The sequence below is a fragment of the Camelus ferus genome, chromosome 5 (genome assembly GCF_009834535.1).
Source record: "Camelus ferus isolate YT-003-E chromosome 5, BCGSAC_Cfer_1.0, whole genome shotgun sequence".
Taxonomy (NCBI): Eukaryota; Metazoa; Chordata; class Mammalia; order Artiodactyla; family Camelidae; genus Camelus; species Camelus ferus.
In genome coordinates, this window is record NC_045700.1 from 80611417 (window position 1) to 80634971 (window position 23555).

Here is a 23555-nt window from a genome sequence, read left to right on the forward strand (position 1 = left end):
GCTCCACTTCCTCAACTCAGGAGGAGCACAGGGCTGGCTCTGCCTGGTTCCCCCTCCTTGTGTGGCAGCCTAGAAACTCTCACTTTTAAGAAGCAAGGTGAGGCAGTCATAAGGCTAATTTTATTTGTTTGCCATCTCTCAGGGATCACCGTTCTTCACTGCCTCATGTCCAACATCTTGAGATTCACTGTTTAAGATACTTTGTCCAGGCTATTAGCTGTTTCATGAAGGAGGGTAATCTGGTCCCTGTTACTCCATCTTGGCCAAAAGTTGAAAAGTCATCTTTAACTTTTTAATATGTCTAAGTTAACTATGGCCTCCTCTCAAACAAACAAAAAAAGGAACTTAAAATGTTTTAATTTCCCTGTACACTTCTCCACTCCTGTATTTCTTCTTATTGTCTAACATTTTATTAATTTTTTTTGCTCATTGATTTTTCTTTCTTCTACTCCTTCCTTTGCTCAGTTTTCTTCTTGCTGAATAAGTTGTCTTTATATATCTAAAAACAACATTATTTGTCTGCATTTTTTAATTAAAATTTAACTGTATACAGAATTCTTTGATGGTATTACTCCATTGTCTTCTGTCCTACTGTTACTAAAGATCAGTCTATTTTCCTTTTATAGATGATATTTTTCTTTCTCATAGCTTTTAAAATTTCTTTACCCATCACCTTCTACAATGTGGTTTAAAAAATATACATATATATATATACACACATATATACATATAAATATACATATATATAATTTGCTGTTTGGCATTTGTTGAAGCTTTTCAATGTGTGGACTTCCTTCATTTTCATCCATTATTCCTTTGATAAATTCCTTACCTTTATTCTCCTTAGTCCTTTTTTCCAAAATGCTATTAAGACACGGAGGATGGCCCATCATATGTCTCTTATTTTCATTTACCTTTACCATCTCCTCTCTGTCCTATACCCTATGATCATGCTATTCCTGACTTCTGGTATCAGTCTGGCCTCAGTCTGGACCTCTAATCTGCAGAAGATTTTATGTTAGGGGTTCAGAATTCTTGCCCTTATGCAGGGTAACACTAAAGCAGATGCCAATCATTGTAATTCACATTTTGAGGTATTTGATTTCTGCTCAGGGAGCATCAGGCAAGCAGCATATTTATGGTTTCAAACTCAGGTACTTATACAGAAGAAGTATTTTTGCCTTACTAGCACAGAGAGCAGTTCAAGATACCCAGCTTCATATAACTTCATGTAAGAAACCAAGGTTTGGTCTGGGGTCATGTTTGGTTCCCAATCTCATGTTGGTTTTAAAGACCCACCCCTAAATATTTGACTCCAGTCTGTATTTCACGTGTGCTCTGTGGCTTCAGCCTTTACTCAATATTCGTTTTCTCATCAATCTGGAAAATTTCACTCTTTGAGTGCAGCTTTACATTTAAAATTTTTTTTACTTGCTTAATCATTCCTATGTGCACTGAGTATCTTCATTCTATTATTCTGAGAAGAAATTTGTATTGTATTTAATAAATCATTGTAAACCAAACGCAGTTTTTTTTAAACTTAGATTCCCTTAAGATTCTTCTAATAAGTAGAAATATGTCAAGATTTCTCTCTCTTAAATTCAAATATCAAGGTTACCACTGCAGTCATAAAGTGCTAGACAGATACCACCCAAGGCTGAATATACCTAAATATACAATATCAAATTCTTTATTTCACTTTATTCATTTTACACAAATTATCAAAGATGTTTTTACCACTTTGAATTAAATTCCAGTAAAAAACGAAATATGACTTAATATGTTATTATAAAGCATATCTATTATACACCATTACCTTCACTTTTTACATTGCCCTTCTGTGCAGCATTCCATGATCATGCCCAGCAGTTGTCTTACATATTTATAGTCAATAAACCTCAAAAAATTCAATCTGAAGTTATCTCTAGAATCAGAAATTATATTTCTGACTAGCCTTTTCTAGTAAAACATACTCACTAATGTGAAACTTCTGCTTTTTAAAGAAAATGCCTTTTGGTAGGTGGTTTAACAAATACACAGGCAACAAAGACAATTTTAAAATGCCCCAAAGGAGAGACCTCATTATGTTCATCACTTAGGATGACGGAAAATACACTTATCTAGAATCTGATCACACTGCCAGACACAACCTGTGGCCTCAGTACAAACCTTCCTGGACATCAGTTTACTCATGTGTTGGAAAACGTAAAAAAGAAGAATGTGAACTAAAACATTTCTAGAATACTTTCTAACTAAAATGTCATTTCTCATCTATTTTCTTATTTTAAAATCTCTAGAATCTTTTAGAGCATTATGCACAGCCCAGCCCATCATTTAATATTCTGAAGAAGAGAGCTCTTCAAGTTCTTCACAAGGCATATAACCAATGCATACCTGTCTAGGTTAGTGTTGCCAGGGGAGTAGTCCTTGGACGCAGCTCTGCTACCATAAAAAGATGATGATTGCAAAGGTAAAAGCCCTAAAACATGAACAAACACAAGAAAAATTTAATTCTTAAATCAACCATTCAAGTTCATTTAATAATAAAATTAAGTATTGGGCTTGTTTATATTTAACTCTTTTTTTCTCCCTTTCTGTTCATCAAATTAATACATGTATATACATGTTAAAAGAGCAAACACTGTGGAAGAGGTTATAAGCAGCAAAGAATACTCTCCCACCCCGAAGTTCCACAAATTTTGCTTCTAATTTCTAATCAATTTTTGAAAACTTAGTCTTTCTGATTTCCTTCGTAACACTAAATAATGTTTTTACAATTTATTGATTTATTAATTTTAAACAGTATCAGCTGGCTCATTCTTACAAAAAATTAGAAATAAATTCTCATTTACATCATCCTACTCTTGTTCTCCTCTCTTCAATTATTTTAGTTGTGTTTAGTTTTACTGATTAACTTTGCAACTTGAACACACTTAAACCTTCTACATTCTGTTCCTTGAACCTTATCACTTGACTACTTACTACCTTCTCTCAATCCTCCTCTTTCACGTCAAGTTTTATAAGATGTATCTTAATTTCAACATTATTAAGGTTACTATATCTTTAAGTATTATTTTCTGATACAGGTTGATTATAAAAGCTGAAAATCAGTAAGTTCACATAACGTATTATTATTTCAGAGGTAAGAATTGTATTAGAGGTACTTCTTTCAGGAGGAGTCCAATGTTACAATGTTACACTAAGGAGACCATTCCTAGAATCCTGATCAAATAAATTCTCTTAAACTCTCAACTTATCAAAATAATGCCATATTTAGCTTGCTTCAATTTAATTTCAAGTTGAACACAGTATTCAAATCAATACCAGGTATCTGAATCTCTAAGGAGTTCAGAGGATCAGACAGATATATTAAGTGTAAGAAAATACTAACAAAAATTCACGGGCAGTCTAACTTCTAGGTTTTATAAAAACAAGGTGAGCTTTAACAATTGCTTTAGACAATAATTCCAAGATCTTATAAAACTTCTAATAAGTAACAACACTGATGAACTTTAATTTCAACCACTTTAACTCTGTGGATTCACGCTATGGTTCAGGATGTTTTGACAAATGAAAGAGCTAGGCAGCCAAACAGGAGAAAAGGTAAAGCTTAGATTCCTTGTAAGTAAAATGAAAATTCCTTTATATTTCTAATACTTTCATAAATTGGTACCCAATAACTAGTACTGAATTATAAAGTATGAATAATGTAGAGAAATATGCCCCAGTTTAGGTTCCTATTTCTAGTCTACTTCAATATATCATATAATAAATGAATATCTTATACAAAGACCAAATACTTACCTGATGTCCTATTCTCTTCTGACTGTTTCAAACTCAGCTGCTTCTCTCTACTGCTGGTTAAATACTTTCTTGAGGGATCTGTCATAGCTTTGTTGTTCCTACAGTTAAGAATTTAATTAAATACATGTGTATAAAGATATAACTCTTAATTTTAAATAATTGTCATTAAAATTCTTACATTTCAACTGCCAAATTTCATTGATTTACTTGGAAGTTAGGCTACAAGGTGTTAAAGCCTTAAGAGGTCAGTGACAAGCAAATGAGGATCATAAAAATAAGCTTTCATTACCAAGTCAAAAGCCAATCCAATCCATAATCCTGATAATTACATAAAAAATGAAGGAGTATTTTCTTTATACAGAAGTCAAACCAGAGACAGCAAAATTATATAGCTTTTCTTAGCCAAAAGCAAGACCAGATGAAATGATTCAGCTACTAAGACCAAATGAATTAAGAAGTATTCAAAACTTGATACTGAAAAGCTTTAAAAAGTAAAACAAAACCCAGAAAGTTCCTATAATCTATATAATTTGAAGTACTATTTACTATTTACATTATTTCAATTCATAGTTATTATTTTAAGTTCATGAACACAAAATTTTAAGTTAAAATTTCTCTTTTCTTTCTTTCTTTTTTTTAATGAGGAGGAGGTAATTAGGTTTATTTGTTTATTTCTATTTGGAGGAGGTACTGGGGATTGAACCCAGGATCTTGAGTGTGCAAAGCATGCGCTCTACCACTTGAGCTATACCCTTCTCCCAATTTAAAATTTCTTAAGTGGCATTTCCCCCCTCTATTATTCCCAAATACCTGGACCTATATTAAGTAGAGTCAGTCCATTCAAAAAAATGCTCACACTTTAATTAAAAGTGCTAATTTTAGGAGAACCATCATGAATAAAGCCTGTAAGTAGAAACGAAGATGCTCCACTCAGATTCCCTCTGACCTCATTTTTTGTGTCCTCCCTTCCATACCAATTTAAGTATGTTTTTGATAGCCAGTATCTAGGATTTTCTTTCACAGGACTATCCTCATACTGCTAGAGATACTTTGCCCACACTCTAAGAGTCACAAGTAAGGTCAGGTGCTAGAGTGCAGGAGCCCAACTTCCTTGCCTTGGATTAGAACAGTTTTAAGGTGAAATTTATATAACAGATTTTTCACTCAGGGATTAGGATGAAGCCTAATTTCTGCAATTTTTTGGGTTAGAGACCAGGTTTTTGCCTGAAATCACACTCATTCTTCATTTTCTGCACTTCAGCATCTAGCTTTACCCACATGCTTTTCGGTATCCCCTGGGAATAACTCCTAAATAAATCACTTGCACGCTAATCTCCATTTGAGGGTTTGTTTCTAGAAAGCTTAATCTACAACAACTGGTACTAAAAGTGGGCCTAAGAAGCACACTCTAAGGACAGGATTCTGGAATTGGATCACTTGTTTGGCAATGACAACAGAAATTCCATTGCTAGTGGTAATATCTCCAGTATCCTAGAGTGTTACAACACTGAGATTTTTTTTCATCTGTAGTGAGCTAGGATGGGATAAAGCAGAAGAGTATATGGCTCATGCAGTATTTCTAGCATTTGAGAAATACAGTAGACTGCACAATGGCTCTTGTTGGGGGTTACAGAAATGTTCTAAAGCTGGATTATGGTGATGGCTGCACAATTCAACAAATTTACCAAAAATTACAGAATTATACATTTATACATTGTGCATTGAAAACAGGTGAATTTTATGGTATGTAAACTATATTTCAATAAAACTGTTTTAAAAATATTCCAAACTATTCCCTTCCTTCTACCCAAGCTCCCTATCAAGAAATGAAATCCATTTCCCAACCCTTAAAGGAGCTGGCCTTGTGATTTCCTTTCCCCAAAAGAATGTAACAGACATAACAGTATGTAAGCCTTGATCCTAAGGCTAAAGGCACCTTGCAAATTTTCACTCACTTTCTTGGAACTCTGCCACTGCTATGTGAATAATTCCAGGTTAACCCGCCAGGTGACTAAAAAACATGGCCGATCACCCTCATCACCCTAACCACTAGCCAGGCTATGGCTAGTCATACAAGTAAGATACCGTGGACCAGCCAACTGCTGGCCAACCTACCAATTGACCATGGGTGCATGAGAAAATCAAAGAATCCAGCCACAACTGGCCAAGCCTAGCCCAGATAAGCAGAACCACTCAAGTGACCACTGACTCATAAGTAATAATGGTTATTATTTTAAGTATATTGTTATATAGCAATAGATAACTGATACAGTGATATGGGTTAAATAATAATAATAAAGACTATGAGTCATCAAGGGAACTACGCAACCAGAGCAAGCCATCATGAGCTAGGAGCTATCATACCCATGAAGTTGTAAGATCAGGAAGTTACAGCAGTAATCCATCATAAAATAGAAGTGGTATAGCCAAATAAAAAGCAACAAATAATAAGAGCAGACCTTAAGAGTATTCCCTGTGACCAGTTGAAAGAAGACGAAAAAACCTGGCCCTGATTCATGGATGGATCATCTTGGTACATTGGTACAAGCTGAAAATGTACTGTTGCTGCACTGTAGCCCCACTAAGGGACTGCCCTGAAAGACAGTAGTGAGATGAAATCCTCCACTGTGCATAGTTTGAGAAGTGCACCTCATTATCCACTTTGTGTGGAGAGAAAAGCAGATCAATGGACACCATCAATAGATGGTGGCAAATGGTTTGGATGGATGGTCAGGAGCCTGGAAAGAGTAAGCCTGGAAGATCAGGGAGAAATGATTTATGGAAGATGTTTATGAGCAGTCATACAGAAGTACAGACAAAGCGTGAAGATGTTTCACATGTTAATGCTCACCAGAGAACTCCACCAAAGAGACATTAAACAATCACACAGGGTAACTTAATCAGTAGATGCCAGCCCATCTCTGTATTCAGCTATCCAAATACTTCTACAAAGGGTCCATGAATAACAGCCTCGGTGGCAGAGATAAAAGCTATGAATGCACCCTACAACAGGGGCTCCCTTTCAACAAGGCTGGTTTAGCCACTATGCTGCTTAATGTCCAACTGGTCAGCAGCAGAAACTAATGCCCAGCCCCTGATAGAGTACTATCCCTTAGGGAAACCAACCAGTCATTTGGTGATAAGTTGATTACATCAGAGCCCTTCCATCCTGGAAAGGGCAGCAATTAATTCTGACTGAAATTGGCATATATTTTTGGTTTGCTTTCGCCTTTCCTGTCCACAGTGCCTTGGCTGCATTGCTATCTGAGGGCTCTTAAGAGTATATGATTTACTAACATGAAATCTTACATAACATCATCATGAAACAAGAAACCCACTTTAAAGCAAAGGAGGTACATTAAGGGCATAAGATTAAAGGATCCATTGGTCCTACTATATACGGTATCACCTCAAAGCTGATGGCCTGATAAAGTGTTCCAATTGCCTTTAAAGGTGCAGCTCAGAGGTGATCTCATTAGGGATTGGGTGCCCTTCAATACACAATGTATAGCATAAACCAACATTTATAGAGAATACATGAGTCTGGAAATCAAGAAATAGAAGTAGGAATGCCCCCCACTCATTATTACTCTCAACAACCCACCTGGAGAATTTGTGCTTCCTGACCCCTCAATTTAGATTTAGTGGGTCTAGAGATCCTATTTTCCAAAGGAGGAGCTTTTCACCAGGGGGCACAGTAAGAATCCCATTTAATCCAAAGCTATGGCTGTTACCTACTCATTTTGGGCTCCGCATGCTGGCAGATCAATAGGGAAAGACCACACTGCCAGGAGTTAACTGACTTTATTATAAGGGGGATTAAGGGTTGCTGCTGTATAATGAGGGCAGGAAGAATACATTCAGAATATGCTTACTTTTAACTATGAATGGACAGTTAAAAGCAACCACACTGGTAAGTACACAGTGACCAGGGACTCAGACTCCTTAGAGAAGATCTCAGTCATACCACCAGGCAAACCATCATGATCAGCAGAAATGTTAGTGGAAAATGGAGCCAATTTGGAATGGATGGTAGAAGGAGAAAATAGTATCAGTTATAGCCTAAGGCTATTTGTAGCAATAAGGACAATAAGGACTGTATCTCATCCCACTAACCCTCCTTTTTTAACATTCTCAATCAGAAGTTGAGAAGCATCAATGTGAAGAATCTGTAATAAGACTGAATGAATCCAATAGTGATGCTCATTCAGAGCCCCCTCAGATCCCTTTTTATACTTCTCACACATCTAGACTGTGTTTTCAACAGCTGGCACCTGCAGTTCTTCAGAGGACTGCCTTTGGGCTACTTTAAATGTTATGCACATCTGGGCAGAGCCAAAAGCCCCAAGGCAGCTGTTAACCAAAAACAGTGTAGTATAAGAATATGAAAGCCCATCTTCCTTACCTCAAGTTGGGACAAGCCCAGAGTTCTCCTGCTAGATCAAGATGAGGCCTACTCTCTGTGGGACGTTTATCTAAGATCACACCCTTGGTTGGCTTCCTCCTCCTTCCCAGTTCTTCTTTCCCCACTCTGTCACTGGTCTCTCCTATGAAAACTTCCTTAATAAGTCACTTGCAAAAGTATGTTTATCTAAAACCTGCTTCTAGGAAGCCCAAACTTCAAAAAATTTAACTGTGATGGTGTAAAAAGTATTCTCAGCCCAGAACAAGTATTAAAAATTCAGGGCTCATCAGACATAATTCAAAATGGAACAACTGACACTTCTCCAAAGTGTGGTGAATATGGTAGAATATGGTAGGCATGCAAAGTTGATTAACCACCTTTTAGTGTAACTCTCTGTTCTACAGAAGCCAGAAAGCTAAAAGACTACATTTCCAAGTTAGTGTTTGAGACACAACTTAAGATAAGGCAATTACATGTACTCGTGCAAGATCTAGAAAGTGGAAATAAGGCAGAGGTCATGTGTTTTGCTACTTCTGATGGCAAACATCACCTTGGGGTTGTCTGGTTTTTCCGTAGAGATTTCCACATTTGGCAGTGGCAGCATGATTCTAGAGATAACAGCTTTCATGGCAGGTTCCAATTCAGCTATTAGCTTCAGGATAGCCAGGAGCATCTTTCATGACCTGATCTGAGGCATGGCTGACAAAATCATTCCTGAAAGCTTAACCTAGAGCCTACCCTTCCAGCTTTCTTAACGATTCTGGAAGCCACTTAATACTCTGTACACAAGCAGCTAGAGTGAATTCTGTTCCCTACAACTTGGCCCCGAATATACAAATTTTGTTACCAAAAGTCGGGTGCTACCAATAACAAACCTAGAAAACGTAGAACTAGCTCAGAAGGAAGGCAGAGAGTAAGAACACAGATATTACAGATAGGAAAGCTAGTGACTATTGTTACATCTCAGCAAAATGTTTACAGAACTGTTATCTGTAATGTTTTGGGAAGCAGGCCTAAAATGAAATGATTAAGACAATTAACACTGGTCTGTGTGAGTGCTTCTTACTGCTTTCAGCAAGGTCCTATTCAAGACAGATAAATTTGGCCAAGAACTAGCCAGCTTGCAATCAAGGATGAAAAGGAATACATCTCTTTGTGCCAATGGCCTAGAACTGAAATTGTGTGGTAACGTGAGACCACCTGGGACCAAAAAAATACAATTGCTTCTGATTCTCAAACTGAGGCAATGATAAAGAGGTAACTGGAGTAGTTTCGTGAAAAACTGGTATTAATATTAGGGAAATACATATAAGTATAACTGAATCACTATGTTGTACACCAGAAATTAACACAACACTGTAAACCAACTATACTTCAATAAGAATAAATAAATACATACATACATACATAAATATTGGGGAAAACTGGGTAATGGGTATACAGGTACATTCCATAGTACCTTTGCACCTTTTCTGTAAATTGAAAATTATTCTAAAACTTTAGTTTATTAAAACAAAAGAACCAAAATAACAGCAAAAATACTGGCCTCAATTCTTTCTCAAGCCTATAAAAGCCTGCTTGTTCCTTTAAAGAAACTTCTAGACTTCTAAACTTTAAGATTTCTGGACATTTATAAACTTCTAGAACTGCACCAGCATGAAGTAGGCTACAAAAGCTGCATGACCCCAAAGAACAACATAGTCTTCAAAACTCACTTCAGCTATGGCCTTGAAAGATAACAGACAAAGGAAATCTACCAGAGAGCAAAGCCAGGAGTCATACGGAGTACAATGAGCAAGGGTTTCTCCCAGAGGATAGAACAAAGACTGCTACATGGGCTAACCAAGAACTTACTCCACTGCCTACACTATCTTCACAATTTCTGTCCAGAAGTATTTATTGCTGATATAGACCAGTGACTCCTCAGTTTCCTACTCTCATTTTTTCTAAATGGAAATTTTCATTATGGTTGTTATCATGTGCCCACTCCAGTAATGTATAATGAATGATATGTGGGAGTGGGGGATGCAGATTAACTTGTCTTTTAGTTTTTAGGTACCAGACCATGAGATACATGGTCCAAAACACACATCATGGAGAGGACTGCACATCACCCAGAGATGCTGGACTCTAAGCTGGATACAATGACAAAATTGAAACTTGGAGGTTGTCTCCATCAGGGTGAAGGTAGGATTATTCTATGTATCAGAAGGATGATATAAACAGGGGCTAGAAGGGTAAACTAAGGCAGACTGTTAGTTGTCCATTGTATTCTTCTGCCATAATAGAGTTTGGGTTAGGCATATTTTTCAGACTTTCTCATAACTTGATATAACCATACAACTAAGTTCTGGCTGGTGTGTTATGCACAAAAGTGGTATGTATAATTTTCAGCTTATAGGAAAGCAGTATGCCCCCCGTTTGCTCCTGTCCTCCTTCCCTCCAAGAGGAATACAGACATGAGAGTGGAAATTGAAGCTATCTTGGTTCACAAAATGGAAGCTACTTATTAAGAATGACAGATCAACAAGATAGAAGGAATCAGAGTCCATGGCGATTGTAGCTCAAGATACCACACACCAGTTCTATCACCTACCCAGATTTCTATATCTGCTATAGCGGTAGAACCAAAAGCCCAATTAATATATAAAGCTTCTTTAGCTTTTTCCCAACTCCGTTCTGGTGACCTTTTGACCTTGAATACCAGTTGACTATTAACTTATTTCTGTTAAGGTATTAATTGAAGTATTATCTGACAACTATGAGTAAGTTTCCTCTCCCAGAAGACAGACAGACAAACAAAATTCATGATGAGGAAGAGGATTATGAGCTGGTGACTGTCCTGTTGCAGGTATTCCCTTTTGTTCAACTCCAAAAATAGCTCTAAAAGACTGATGCTCCTTGCCTAGAATCTATGCAGGGTTTCCACATCCTTTTACCCCTAAGCTAACTTTTCACATGAAGTAGGAAAAAAAAAAATTTTTATAGGTAAAGGGAAGAGGGTAGGAAGGGGTTCACACTAAAAGAGCAGCCAACAAGAAACACTTAAGAGTTCTTCAGCTCTATTCTTCTAAGTACTGTAGACAGAAAAAGCTCATATGGGAGAAGTGCAATAAATGACCAAAGCAATAGTAACGGTCAAATCCTCTCTCTGTTGAGCTACTGTCCAATCTACTGTCACCAAAATACTTTAAATGTGGCTCTTCTATCTTTGGGATTCCCATAAATTGAACACTGTCCCAATTTTCCCTAGTGGTCGTAATTACCAACATAAGAAACGCTGATCTAGTGCTACAAAAGTCCTTAAAGCAACTTACGATGATGAATCATTCTCCTTAGGGTAATCTTCATTCAACTCTGAGCCAGATGATAGCATTCTTTTCCTCTTTTCAGTCCTATAGAGAACAGGAAAAAAAAATTATTTAAAAAATCATAATTCATACCATTAAAAAAATATAAGCCAACACTCTCAAGAACTAAAGCCATGACTACTGCTTTCTAATTCTTGTCACCACATTTAAATTAATACACTGTATCTATGTGCTCTATAAGTGTCACTGACATAAACCACGTAAGACAGATACTATTTACCTCCCCATATGTTCTATATACTCTCTTCTTCTAACTGGACAATCTCTTTCTTTTTCTCAAATTATTGGTCGTTCTAAAAGGCCTAAAAGACATTTATAAACAGGCAGGGCTAATGACTAATAAAGAAAAAAAGTCTTTCCTACCTATTTTCTAATAACCCTGATCTAAGAGGTGTTGATGTAGATGTCAAAGAGGGAATCGTCCGGGTGGCAGTTATTCCACTTCCTGCTGCAGTCTTAATCGATCCTCTACCTGGATTACTGAGAACTTTTCGAAATGGAATATCATCTTTAGTTTCCAAACTTCCTCTTTTTGAAGAGACCTATAAGAATAAAGTTTAACATAGCTAATTCTTCAAATTAATTGGTATACTTTTAGACCAGTGAGTCTCACGTGGGGAACTTTAAAACAAACAAACAAACAAACAAAACCCATAACTGGAGACCTATCTCCAGAGATTCTAGTCTAACTGGTCTGGAGTGAGGTCCATTCATCAGTATTTCTTTTTTTAAAGCACCCTATGTGATTCTAATGTACGGTCAGTGTCAGAAATCAAGCTTGATGCTTACTTTCCTATAGCACTCTTGTAAACTTAACAAATTCCACAGCACACCTAGAAGCAGAAGGGAATTTGCTTTGAATCACTGATTTTAAAAAGTCACGTACACAAGATATGATTCAACTGACCAACATGAGAGTAGATCTTCAGAAAAAAAAATTTAATTACGATTATGGTAAATTAAAGTGACACAGATGTGAGAAAAAGGAGCAACAATGATATTTGGCTGCTACAATTTAAATGCCAAGTCATATGTACATCACAGGACTTTTGAGGAGGTTCTAGTCTGGAGTAATGATACAAATATATATAATGATAGGAAGAATGAAAGTGAGATAGATTGCACTGGCAGAAGATGAATCAAAGAGTCTACGCTAAAGACACAGCAAAAACATTCAGAGAGAATACAACAATGTAAACACATGAGTTGGGAAAGTGCTTTTGAGTAGCATTCTGCTAGGTAAATTTTATAACTGTACATTAAGAGCTATGTGATTATCTCCTATGGAAGATATTTCTAATCACTTTCTACAGATTACAATCTTAGGACAAAAAAGGAAAAAAATCTCTGAGGTCATCTGGATGAACAACTTAAAAAGTTAAATTTATTTTCAAATGTAGAATTCATTCTCAAGACTCAAAAATCAAAATGCTATTATAAAAGCCATATACTGAGAAGTCTCATTATCACCCCAATGCCACCCATCCAGTTCTTCCACTTCCTATCCTGCAATATCTTATAAGTATTCAACTGATTTTTATGCAAATGCAAATCAAAATTTAATTCTTTTTGTTAAACGAATGGTAGCATACTATATGCATACTGTTTTTCAACCTTTTTTGACCATAAACCCATAGTGAGAAATATTTTACTTCACAATCTATTACACATTCACATAAATAAAACTGAAACAAAGTTTCAGAAACCAATACTTACCCTTACTATGTATAATAATACCTTCTCTGTTGTTTTCTAATCTATTCCTTTTTTATTTAATGCTAGTCACAACCCACAAATTGATTTTATAATCTCACTAATGGGAATCATTATTTGGGAAAATGTAAGTATATGCTTTTGCTAGATACGTTAACATTTATACATTTAAATAGTCTAACAGTTTAAATTTGTACCTATGAATCTCAAAGTAACTATAATGAGTGAAAAACCCAGACAAGACTCTGGAAACCCTGATAAAACTGTAGAAAATGCAAACTATTCTAGAGTGACAGCAACTCAATTGTGGCTCAGGGATACCGGCCAGAGAGGGAGCTGTAGGGAAGGATTACAAAGGGGATGAGGAAGCTTGTAAGGGTTTTTGCTATGTTCACTAAGTTGATTATGGTGATGATTTTGTGGGTATGTACATAAGTCAAAACATATCAAATTGCACAATTTAAATATGTGCGATTCACTGCCTACTAATCGTATCTCAATTAAAATGTGTAAAAAAAAACCCCCAATCTATAAAAAGAAACCAACAAAAATGAAATCTTATTTATTGCTCAGTCCAGTAAATGGATTAAGTAAATCAATCCATCTCTGCATAGCCAAATAGAACTCTTTAGTTTACTTACAGGAGAGCTTCAAAGTTTCTCTTTACACCTGGTTTTCCTTTGTAAAACAAATTAAAAGAGACATACGACTGCTAAGTTGCAATAGTGCACAGTAAATCTCACAGCTGGCTGAATAGTATTTATGAAAGAAAAACTATTTAAAAAGCAAACAGAAGACCCAACAAAGCAGTCTGGTATCAGATAGTGTACTGGCAAAGTTCGTAATGTAGAACAGACCCAAAGAGCATCAAAGAAATAACAGCAGCATTTACAGGATCGTTAGTATAATGGTATCACGGGCTAAGCACTTTTATGTGCATAATCTCACAGCAACCCTTAAAATATTCTTGCTGTCTCAATTTTACAGATGGATACTAAGGCTCAGGATATTTAAGGAACTTCTCCAATGACCCACGGCTAGTAAGTAGCAGCACCCAGTCTCAAACCCACATCTAATTCCAAAGCTATGATTTTTAAAAACTACACTCTACTATGGTAAATTTCAGGTATGCGGAAAATACCCTTGTGATAATGCCAGAATTATTAGACATGACAGTCTAAATTCTACTTCCTGTAACTACCTTACAGAATGTCTATGAGTATCATTTAAAAAAAAAAAAAAAAGCTAAAAAGATTCAAACAAACATACCTGATTGTCTGAGTAAGAAAGCTGCCTATTGGTTTCCTTCTGTGAGGTCCTGCTGCCTAGAATAGCTCCAAAACTACCAGAACCCTGAGGTTTCATGGCTGGTGAAAAAAAAGAAAATTCCCAAATCATTCACTTTTCATATAAAGAGATTTGTTGTTGTCGTTGTCGTCGTCATCATCATCGTCATCATCATTATATAATGAGGAAATTAAAACAGGAAAAATAAAACAAATCAAAGTGCTTATCAACCAATTCTTTCTAAAAGTATAATTTATATATACAGTAGTTAAAATTTAGAACTAAAATGAAGCAAAAAATTGAATAACAATGCAAAAATTTGAGAACATGTAATAGAATGACACATTTTTAACTGCAAAAAGAAAATGCTAGAAATTCTCCTATATAAATATTTGGTAATTAACACAATAGAAAAGTTGTCACTGTGTATCTATGGCAAGAACACTGATAATGGATGCCACATGTGTCAAAACCAGTGACAGATATACTTCCAACAACGTATACTCCAAAGCATTCTCTGTAAGTTCAACAAACAGAATGGTTCCTATTCTAAAGAAATCAGTGCTAGTTTAAAGAACATGTATGGTAACGTATAAATATGAATTTTTATATACTTTAAAAGGTATTTTACATTTTAATTTTGTTAATTTCCCACTGATTATCATTTGGGATATTTTAATTTTAAAAAATTTTAAACAGTGCTGAACATTTTTTCACATATCTTCTTGCACTAATTAAATGATTTTTGTAGGATAAAACTTCATAGAATCATTGGGGTAAAGGATGTGTAATTTTAAACTAAATTGATATTACTATTCCTCAAAAAAAAAAAAACTCTGTCAAAGCTCTTATCAGTGTATGAGAATATTCTGCCTCCCTCCAAACTACTGTTAATGTAGTAAGAGTCTGAATTTGTTTAGTTATTGGTGAAGTTGAGAATTTTTCATGTTTATGGGCCACCATAATATTTTTTTTCTTTTTGAATTAACTGTATGTCCATTTTTCCACTGAATTGTCTTTTTCTTACTGTTTTGGAAAGTCGGTATCTGTATATTAGCCATGTTAATTAACTCTGTCACTGTGGCTAATATTTTCTTCCTTTGTCTTTTCCTTTTTGCCACAGAGATCATTCAAACTTTTCACACAGTCCAAGTTATTAAGTCTTTTCCTTTACTGATTCTGGTTTTTATATCATTCTCAGAAAGGTCTTTTCCACTCATATTATGTTAAAATCCATTCTACCCTTTTAATACTTTTATTGTTTTATTTTCTTACATTCAAGACTTTGATCAAGGTAAAATCTACTTAGATGAAGGAATAAGATAAGAATCTAGTTTTACTGTCTTCTGAAGTGATTAGCTAGTCTTCCTATTTACAGATAAGGCTGTTCATCAAATATTGGTCTCTTCCCCACTGATTTCAAGCACCACACAAGATACTTTAAATGTTTTATAATTAACCAAAGTATTTTTATATTGATTATCTTACTCTAGTCTCTCTCTGCAAAGTATATATGATCACTTTTGGACAGCTAAGGCAACTTAAATCTAAAGATTAAAACAACCTGCCCAAGAGTACAGAACAAGTTACGTCCATAGCTAGCTACTCTAAAAGCAGCAATGACTCACTGAGTGCCTATCATGTGCCAGTCATGTTTTACATTTATGAGCTCTAATTCTTTATTAAGCACTGAAAACAAGGTGATAAAACCTTCATTTTAGAGATGAGGAAACCGAAACTAAGTTTTTAAGTGAGTTGCCCAAAACCTCACAGGAAATAACAGAGCTAGGATTCAAATCCAAAACTTTTTAGGTCCAAAGCTCTTGCTTTTCCATTATTCCATATTGTTTAGACTCAAACTTGGGTCCCCATTTTACTGTGCTTTCCACTCTAATATATTTAAAGACATGCTTTTCTTACATACATCAATTCTTAAAACAGTGATTCAATTAATATGATAAAATAAAACAAATATAGAAATATAGACACAATCCCTGAAATATTCTAAAACTTTTAAACAGGACTCAATTCCTCGATTCTAAAATTTAATATTTAGGAAACTGACATAGTTCAGATTTGGTAACAAGACCAGACAATGAATAGGTACTAAATGGCAAACAACCATTAAAAAGAAATTTTTTTTAACAAGAAAAAGAAATGTGTCAAGTAGAGACATTAATTAAATACAAGCAAGGTAGCACTACTACATCTTTACTTTCTCAATGTTTTAATATGTGTTATATTTCAGTTAAAAACTCAATTTTGTCAAGTATAAAATATCAGTAATGATGAAGTATTGATGACAGAGCTGGTGATTAATGACAACAGTAGAAAATTCATTTTAAACAACAGATTATTCCTAAAAAGATGCCTGTATGTATTTTTCTTAAAAAAAAACAAAACAAAATATTTTAAATGAAAAGGATTGGAGGGGGCAGGAAAATCTGATCATACTGTCTGATCATACTGTGTGATCACCTGCTGTGTTTGTAGCAAGAATAAAACCTCAGAGTAAGTTTCATAAATGAGTGTATTGCATGGTGTAAAAATCATATCTCAATAAAGGCGTTCCAAGAAACAAACAAAAGAGAAAATCATGGTCATATCTACACCACTGGGTAGTTATGAGCATAAATTTAATGTCTATGAAGCATCTAGTGTGGTAAAGTCAACAAACATTAGCCACCATTGTATATTTACCACTAAATATCAAAATATAAAAGTAATACAATCAAAGGATATGACATAGGCATAAGTAAGTATATTAGTGGACAGAAGAGTAGATAATATACGGGCATAGACAGTAATGTATTATTTCATAAATATGGAATTTCAAATCAGTAGGTCAAAAATAGTTTATCATTAAGTAGCACCTGCAACAATTGGCCTTTTTCTGGAGGAAAAAATATATTAAATCCCTTACCCCATGCCAAGTTCCAAAGTACATTCAATGAAGAGTTAAGATTCAAATATATTTAAAAAAAAAAAAAACATTTTAAATGAAAGGGATTGAAGGGGGCAGGGAAATCTGATCATACTGTGTGCTGTTCTATATTCTATAGCACATGCCGTTTTCATAGCAAGAATAAAACCTCAGAATAAGTTTCATACAAAGGCAAGTATGTAAGACTGACGTAACAAGGCAACTTTCTCCAAATGTAATTTAAATCCTACTCCTTTTCTAGACATACTTTTTCATGGAATCTTTAGGGACTCTACACATAAAATCATATCATCTGCGAGCAGAGATAAAATTACCTCTTCCTTTTCAATTTGGATGCTTTGCTCTGACTAGGACTTCCAATACTATGTTGAATAGAAGTGACGAAAGGGCATCCCTGCCCTGTTCCTGATCTTATAGGAAAATCTTTCAGTTTTTCATCATTGTGCTATGAGCTTTTCATATAAGGCCTTTATTATGTTGAGGTAGTTTCCTTTTATTCTTACTTTGCTGAGTGTCTCTATCATGAAAGAATGTTAAATTTTATCAAATGTTTTTTCTGCATCAAGATGATTATGTGGTTTTTGTCCTTCACTCTGTTAATTTGATGTATCACATTGATAGATTTTTCATTATCTTTAGCCATCCTTGCATTCCAGAGATAAATTCCACTTGGCCATGGTGTAGTCTTTTTAATGTGCTGTTGAATTAGGTCTGCTAGTATTTTGCTGAAAATTTTTTATCAATATTCATCAGGGATAATAACCTATTATCTAGTAATATTTTTCATAACTGCCAATGTCAGACCCTGGGACAATTAATGCTCACCTGCATTAAGTCTGTTTTGATGGACTGCATCTAGAAACAACCTCATTTCCTCTGCATCCTTACTTGGTACTTTATCAATAGACAAGAAGCTGTTATCTTGTAGAGTTAACATTAGGCGGCTTTGTTTTGCTCCACTGGGTCGAAGTACCACATTTTTAATGTTATGACTTAGCTGATCAACACAAAAGGAAAAGTATTTTGTCATTAAAAATGAATTATAATGAAGTAAAATAACTTACATAATGAATAGTAACCTTTGTATTTTTGTTATATTTCTTACTTTTGCCCCCAACCAAAAAGAATTTCCATTTCTTGACACATTTAAATCAAAGATTAATCCTAGCACTCCTGATTTTTTGGTAGGGAGCTATATATTTTCAGGTATAGTTATAAAGTTATAAAAACAAGTTAACAATTTTCAGAGCCTAGATGGTTATCCATCACCAGTTTAGAAAGCCATATTGGATTAGAGACTTTATTTTTTTTTCTTCTTCTTCTTCTTTTTTAAAATAAGAGCTTATAAAACATCTGGCAATTAGTTAAAGTAGCTACAATGTAAAATGATATACTGATCCAAACTATAATCCTCAAAAGAATTCCTCTTCTCAAAAATACATTAAAATAAACCTTTACCAATGTAAGAATATCTTTTTTTTTTTTTTTTAACTGTCTAAACATGCTCATTTAACTTTCATTCAATCACAAAGATCATAAGTACCCTGGAACTCTATTAGCTTGCTTCTCCCACTCCCCAGACCTGGTTCAATAACTTGTCTTACACTCTTCCAGGGTCTGGATATGTGCTACCAAGTGATAACTTTTATCTTCTCTTGGTTGATATTTTTCCAAGATTAAATTAAGAAATCATGCAGTTTATTAAATAATTTCTGCCAACCAGGCATCCTTATTCTCTAACATTCTCCCTCAGCAGACATACACAAAGGTTTCTAACGCTGACTTTTGCTGAAGACATACCCTCTGAACAGTATAAAGAACAGTGTTTCACTTGTTTTTAATTAGAAAGAACTGACCTTGACAATTTTTAGATAAGAATGACAAAACAATTTTACCAATCAGACTAAATTGTATTTCAAATTTAAATTTTTTTTAGCTTCAAAGTAGGTATTCAATTCATGTGCTTGTGCTTGAGTAGAAATTCTATCATAATACACAATAACTAGTTTCAGATGCTTTAACCCCAAAATAGTTAAATGAGCAGTTTACCATGCAAAAGGAAAAGAGATTGCATAAAACCATTATTTCAGTCAATATACCACTTTCTAAAAATGAAAGTTAAATGTGAGGGGAAAAGTTTGTTCATTAACAAGATGGGAATAATCCTGAATTTGATCACTTCAACAACTGAAAAATCCTAGCTAGACTTCCAATTTTAGTAACTACCCACATGCTGAGGCCTCTCAACTTTTTCTCTAAGTCCAGACCTCTCTGCTGGAGCTCTAGTCCTGTTTACCATACACCTAGTGCATATCAATCAGTATCTGAATACCTAACACCTCAAACAACTCATCTCTCTCAATCTTCATAACCCAATTCTTCCCCTCTAGAGAAGATGAAAGGGACTGCCAACCACTTTAATTGAGGACTCTCCCTAGACTTTTTCTGTCATCCCCCAAATCTGAGTTAAATCTTCTTGAGATCTCTTCAAATTTACCCTTTCCTCCTCTTGCTTTTCCTCTTTTCCTTTGCTCAGGACTTTCATTTCTCATGTAAACTTCCACAATAACCTCTTACATGTCATTATTCTGCCACTAGCTCATGAAATAAAGTCATCTGCCTAGCTGCCAAAAGAATTCAAACTTAAGATTCTTGGCTCCTTAGTATCTAAGTTCCCTGTAGCATAACAAGATATTCCAAGATCTGGGTCCTATCTAGCTCTTCAGCCTCTACTTCTGCCACTCACACCCTACTGTGCTATCTTCTTTAAAATAATTTTCTGGTTCCTTGAGTGTTGATTCACATGTGCATGTGTTTGTCCATGTATAGAAATCACCTTTACCTTAACCTCCAATGTGTCTGGCAAATTTCTATTTATACTCTAAATCCTCAGAGCACAAAACACTCCCTTCTTTGTATTACCTCTGTATCTTTGAGATATTTTTACAGCTAAGAATGGATTTGGTTACTCTTAAGTTTGAGAGGAAAAGTGTCTCATTCAGCTCTATATTCTTAGCTCTTAGCACAGTTCCCACCACAGCAATTTGTAAGTGGTTAACAAATGAATGCTGAATGCAAACTGATCTAGAACTGAGATGAAGGTAGAATCACAGGTAGATTCTAAAGATCTATGTTTGCTTAAATACTTATATCTTTATTCAGTGCTAGTTTGGAATAAGGACTGAAAAACTGAATTTTTTACTTGAAAAAAATCTTTCTTTCACTCAGGTGGGCAATTAGTGATATACATATGTGGTCGAACTATCATTTCTATTAACCATGTCACCACCTCCAAACTATTTAAGATTACCTTTGATATATAAAATCATAATCAATTAATTTTCATAGTTCAAAAGCAAAGATAAATGGAAATTTTACTTCAGATCAGGTTCTCAAGCATAAAGTTTTATAAATTGTTCTTCAATAGAGTACTTTAGAATGAATATTATACTTTATATAATTAATTAACATATATAGAATTTTAAAGTGCAGAAAAATGTAAGACATGTTCTTAAATTCAACTTATCAACACAAGTAGTTCTTGGCTGTAGAAGGTAACAGTAATAGAAGTGAAAACAATATTAACTGCTTTTTGCAGTGATAAAGTAATGACACCCTTCAAAAACTTATAGTTAGAAGAAAACAGCTCTAAGGATGACCTTGAATAATCAGCCTTGAACGGCCATAATACCACAACTTTTGGCAGGATCATTTAGGAAGGAGACATTAAGAAGACACTAAAAAGACCTATTACAAGTTAACACTAAATAGTGATGAATCTATCATATACGTTGGAGGGAGGGGGGAATAACTAGTTATCCTAATGTGGTTTTAAAAATATCTTAGATAACACTCTGGTTTCTCTTCAGACTGAATAAATCTTTCACCTTTACTTAAAAAAAAAAAAAAAAAAAAAAAGCTTAGATAGTATCCAAACTCAGGTCCTCTCAGCTTCCAGTTTTCTTTTCAATAATGGTAACTACTTCCTACTCTTTATTATACACCATCAACAATTCTGCTAAATAATTTGTAATGTATGCACCTAATAGTATTAGTGTCCTAGAAATAAAAATATTAATCTAGGAAGAGGGCTTCTTCTTAGTATGGCACAGAAGCTATTCACTGAAAGATGTGACTAAAGATCTATTCCAAATCAATATCTGGTAATACCTGAAATATCCTTGGAATTCCTCCAGTATTGTAGTGAACTACTAGGCTGACTTTATTCTCTTTTTCCACAATTTCAAAGGATCCTTCTTTCCATTTTGTAATTCCAGTCTGCATACTTCGAATTCTTATAGGACCATGTATCTTCAGAGGAGGCATACTTTCTTTAAAAATAAATTGCTTCTAGCCAAATTAAAAAGCAAAAATACACCTTCACCTGACAGATTCTAAGGAAGAAAAATAAAATAAAATAAAAAGTTACAATTTACTAGTGATTAAAACAAGAGTTTGAAAGAGAACATTTAATGAACCATCTTATGTCCTTCCTTCCATTTCAATAAACTACCTTTAACTAAGTATCCTCCAAAGGGCTTCATTAGCTGGATGGCACAGGTAACAAAGACAACCAAAGCAGTTGTCGTTCAGTGACTGAATCTACCCACCTTTTATTTCTTCTGTACATGTTCTCTCCTTTGCCATATGTCCAGTACCTGTGTCTATTAATGACTAAACTTTACATTTTGCACCATTAACAACCATACTGCTGCCACTAAAGGCATGCTGATCAGGAATACTAAAAATTCCATCCTCAACGCAAGTGCCCATGGGATTATGACAAACTTTTATTTTTTTAACCTTCCTTCATCATCACCAGATAATACCGTCTACCAGTTGGTAGTCTAAGCATAGCTACATGTATAGGAGACATTAAGTGAATACTTGTGAGAATAATCAAATTAGTTTAACCTAAAGAATTATATTATTTGAGAAAATCATTTATTCTCTGGGAAAACAAACAAAAAACTCCTTTTCCCAAGATCCACCTACCATTTATGTTTAATATTCCTGAAGAATCTTCACCAATTTTATCTGACAAATACTCAAATTTCCTGAGAGAAGTCTAATACTTAAAAACAACTTAAAGAACTGACAGAATGTCGAAGACTCTTTGAACTAGCTTACCAAATGTCAGCGAGTAAATACAATTATAGTAATAGCAGAGAATGTTATCAAAATATGTGTTATACACATATATGTAATCAACTAAAATTAAAACAAAATTTATACTATAGCCTCCAAATCTCTAAAAACAATGCCTCCAATACAGATTCTTGCTTATAATTTAATAATTTAAAAATCATTAAACTTTTCCTCTGCCTAAACAGCTGAACCAGAAAAGCTAAAAACAGTAGTATCTGTATAAAAGAAAAACATACTAGGTCTAGATATCAGGAGCCAGCTCTGTCACTTACTAATTTGTAACTTACCTTTCCTAACCATTAGTTTTCTCAACTGTAAGACGGGAATAGTAAATGTTAAGTTTTAGAGAATTAAATGAAATAACACACATTAGGCACTCAACACACAGCAGCCTTAAGGTGAATGGAATTGTCTGCAACACCACTTTCTCCAAAGATCCCAGACAAAGAAGCTGTTAACAAAGATCACCAACTCAACTACCTATAGAAGCCAGTTAGGTGACACAAATGATTTAGGCAGACAAGATATGAAAACTGCTACTCAGATCTAGCCAATTTAGAAATAGTGAACCTAGCATTGCCAGATCATCTAATTTTTCAAGAAAATGACATCTAAATTTTTATATCAAACTGCCCATTTTAAATTGTGGGCAGTGAATTCAAAGTTATCTTTAAAAGCTACAAATCAAACAAAACCCACCAGTGGAGAGAAAATGAGGCTGTGGACCTCCTAGTCTGAGGCCTTTAGGTACTGTACATCAAATAGCGTGGAACAAATTTAAAGAGATATGAAAACATTTTGAATAGTTAAAGGTATTATGCATTGTAAGTCCTCTATTATTATTCAATAATAATTGCATCAAAATTATAATATTAATCTCACC

At 34.6% G+C, this 23555-nt stretch overlaps 1 protein-coding gene across 5 annotated transcripts in view; it reads right to left on the reverse strand.

The window, feature by feature from the left end:
- The window catches only part of USP37 (ubiquitin specific peptidase 37), a 77510-nt gene that overhangs the window by 46452 nt on the left and 7503 nt on the right, over window positions 1–23555 (reverse strand). For all 5 annotated transcript variants that reach the window (XM_032480254.1, XM_006186835.3, XM_032480253.1 and 2 more), the window contains 7 exons: window positions 21695–21918; window positions 18350–18521; window positions 14563–14660; window positions 11944–12122; window positions 11527–11604; window positions 3805–3902; window positions 2395–2479 (listed from right to left, as the gene is read on the reverse strand). In XM_032480254.1, the coding sequence (XP_032336145.1) occupies window positions 2395–2479; window positions 3805–3902; window positions 11527–11604; window positions 11944–12122; window positions 14563–14660; window positions 18350–18521; window positions 21695–21850 (866 nt within the window). In that variant the 5' untranslated portion in view covers window positions 21851–21918. The remainder of the gene's footprint in view (window positions 1–2394; window positions 2480–3804; window positions 3903–11526; window positions 11605–11943; window positions 12123–14562; window positions 14661–18349; window positions 18522–21694; window positions 21919–23555) is intronic.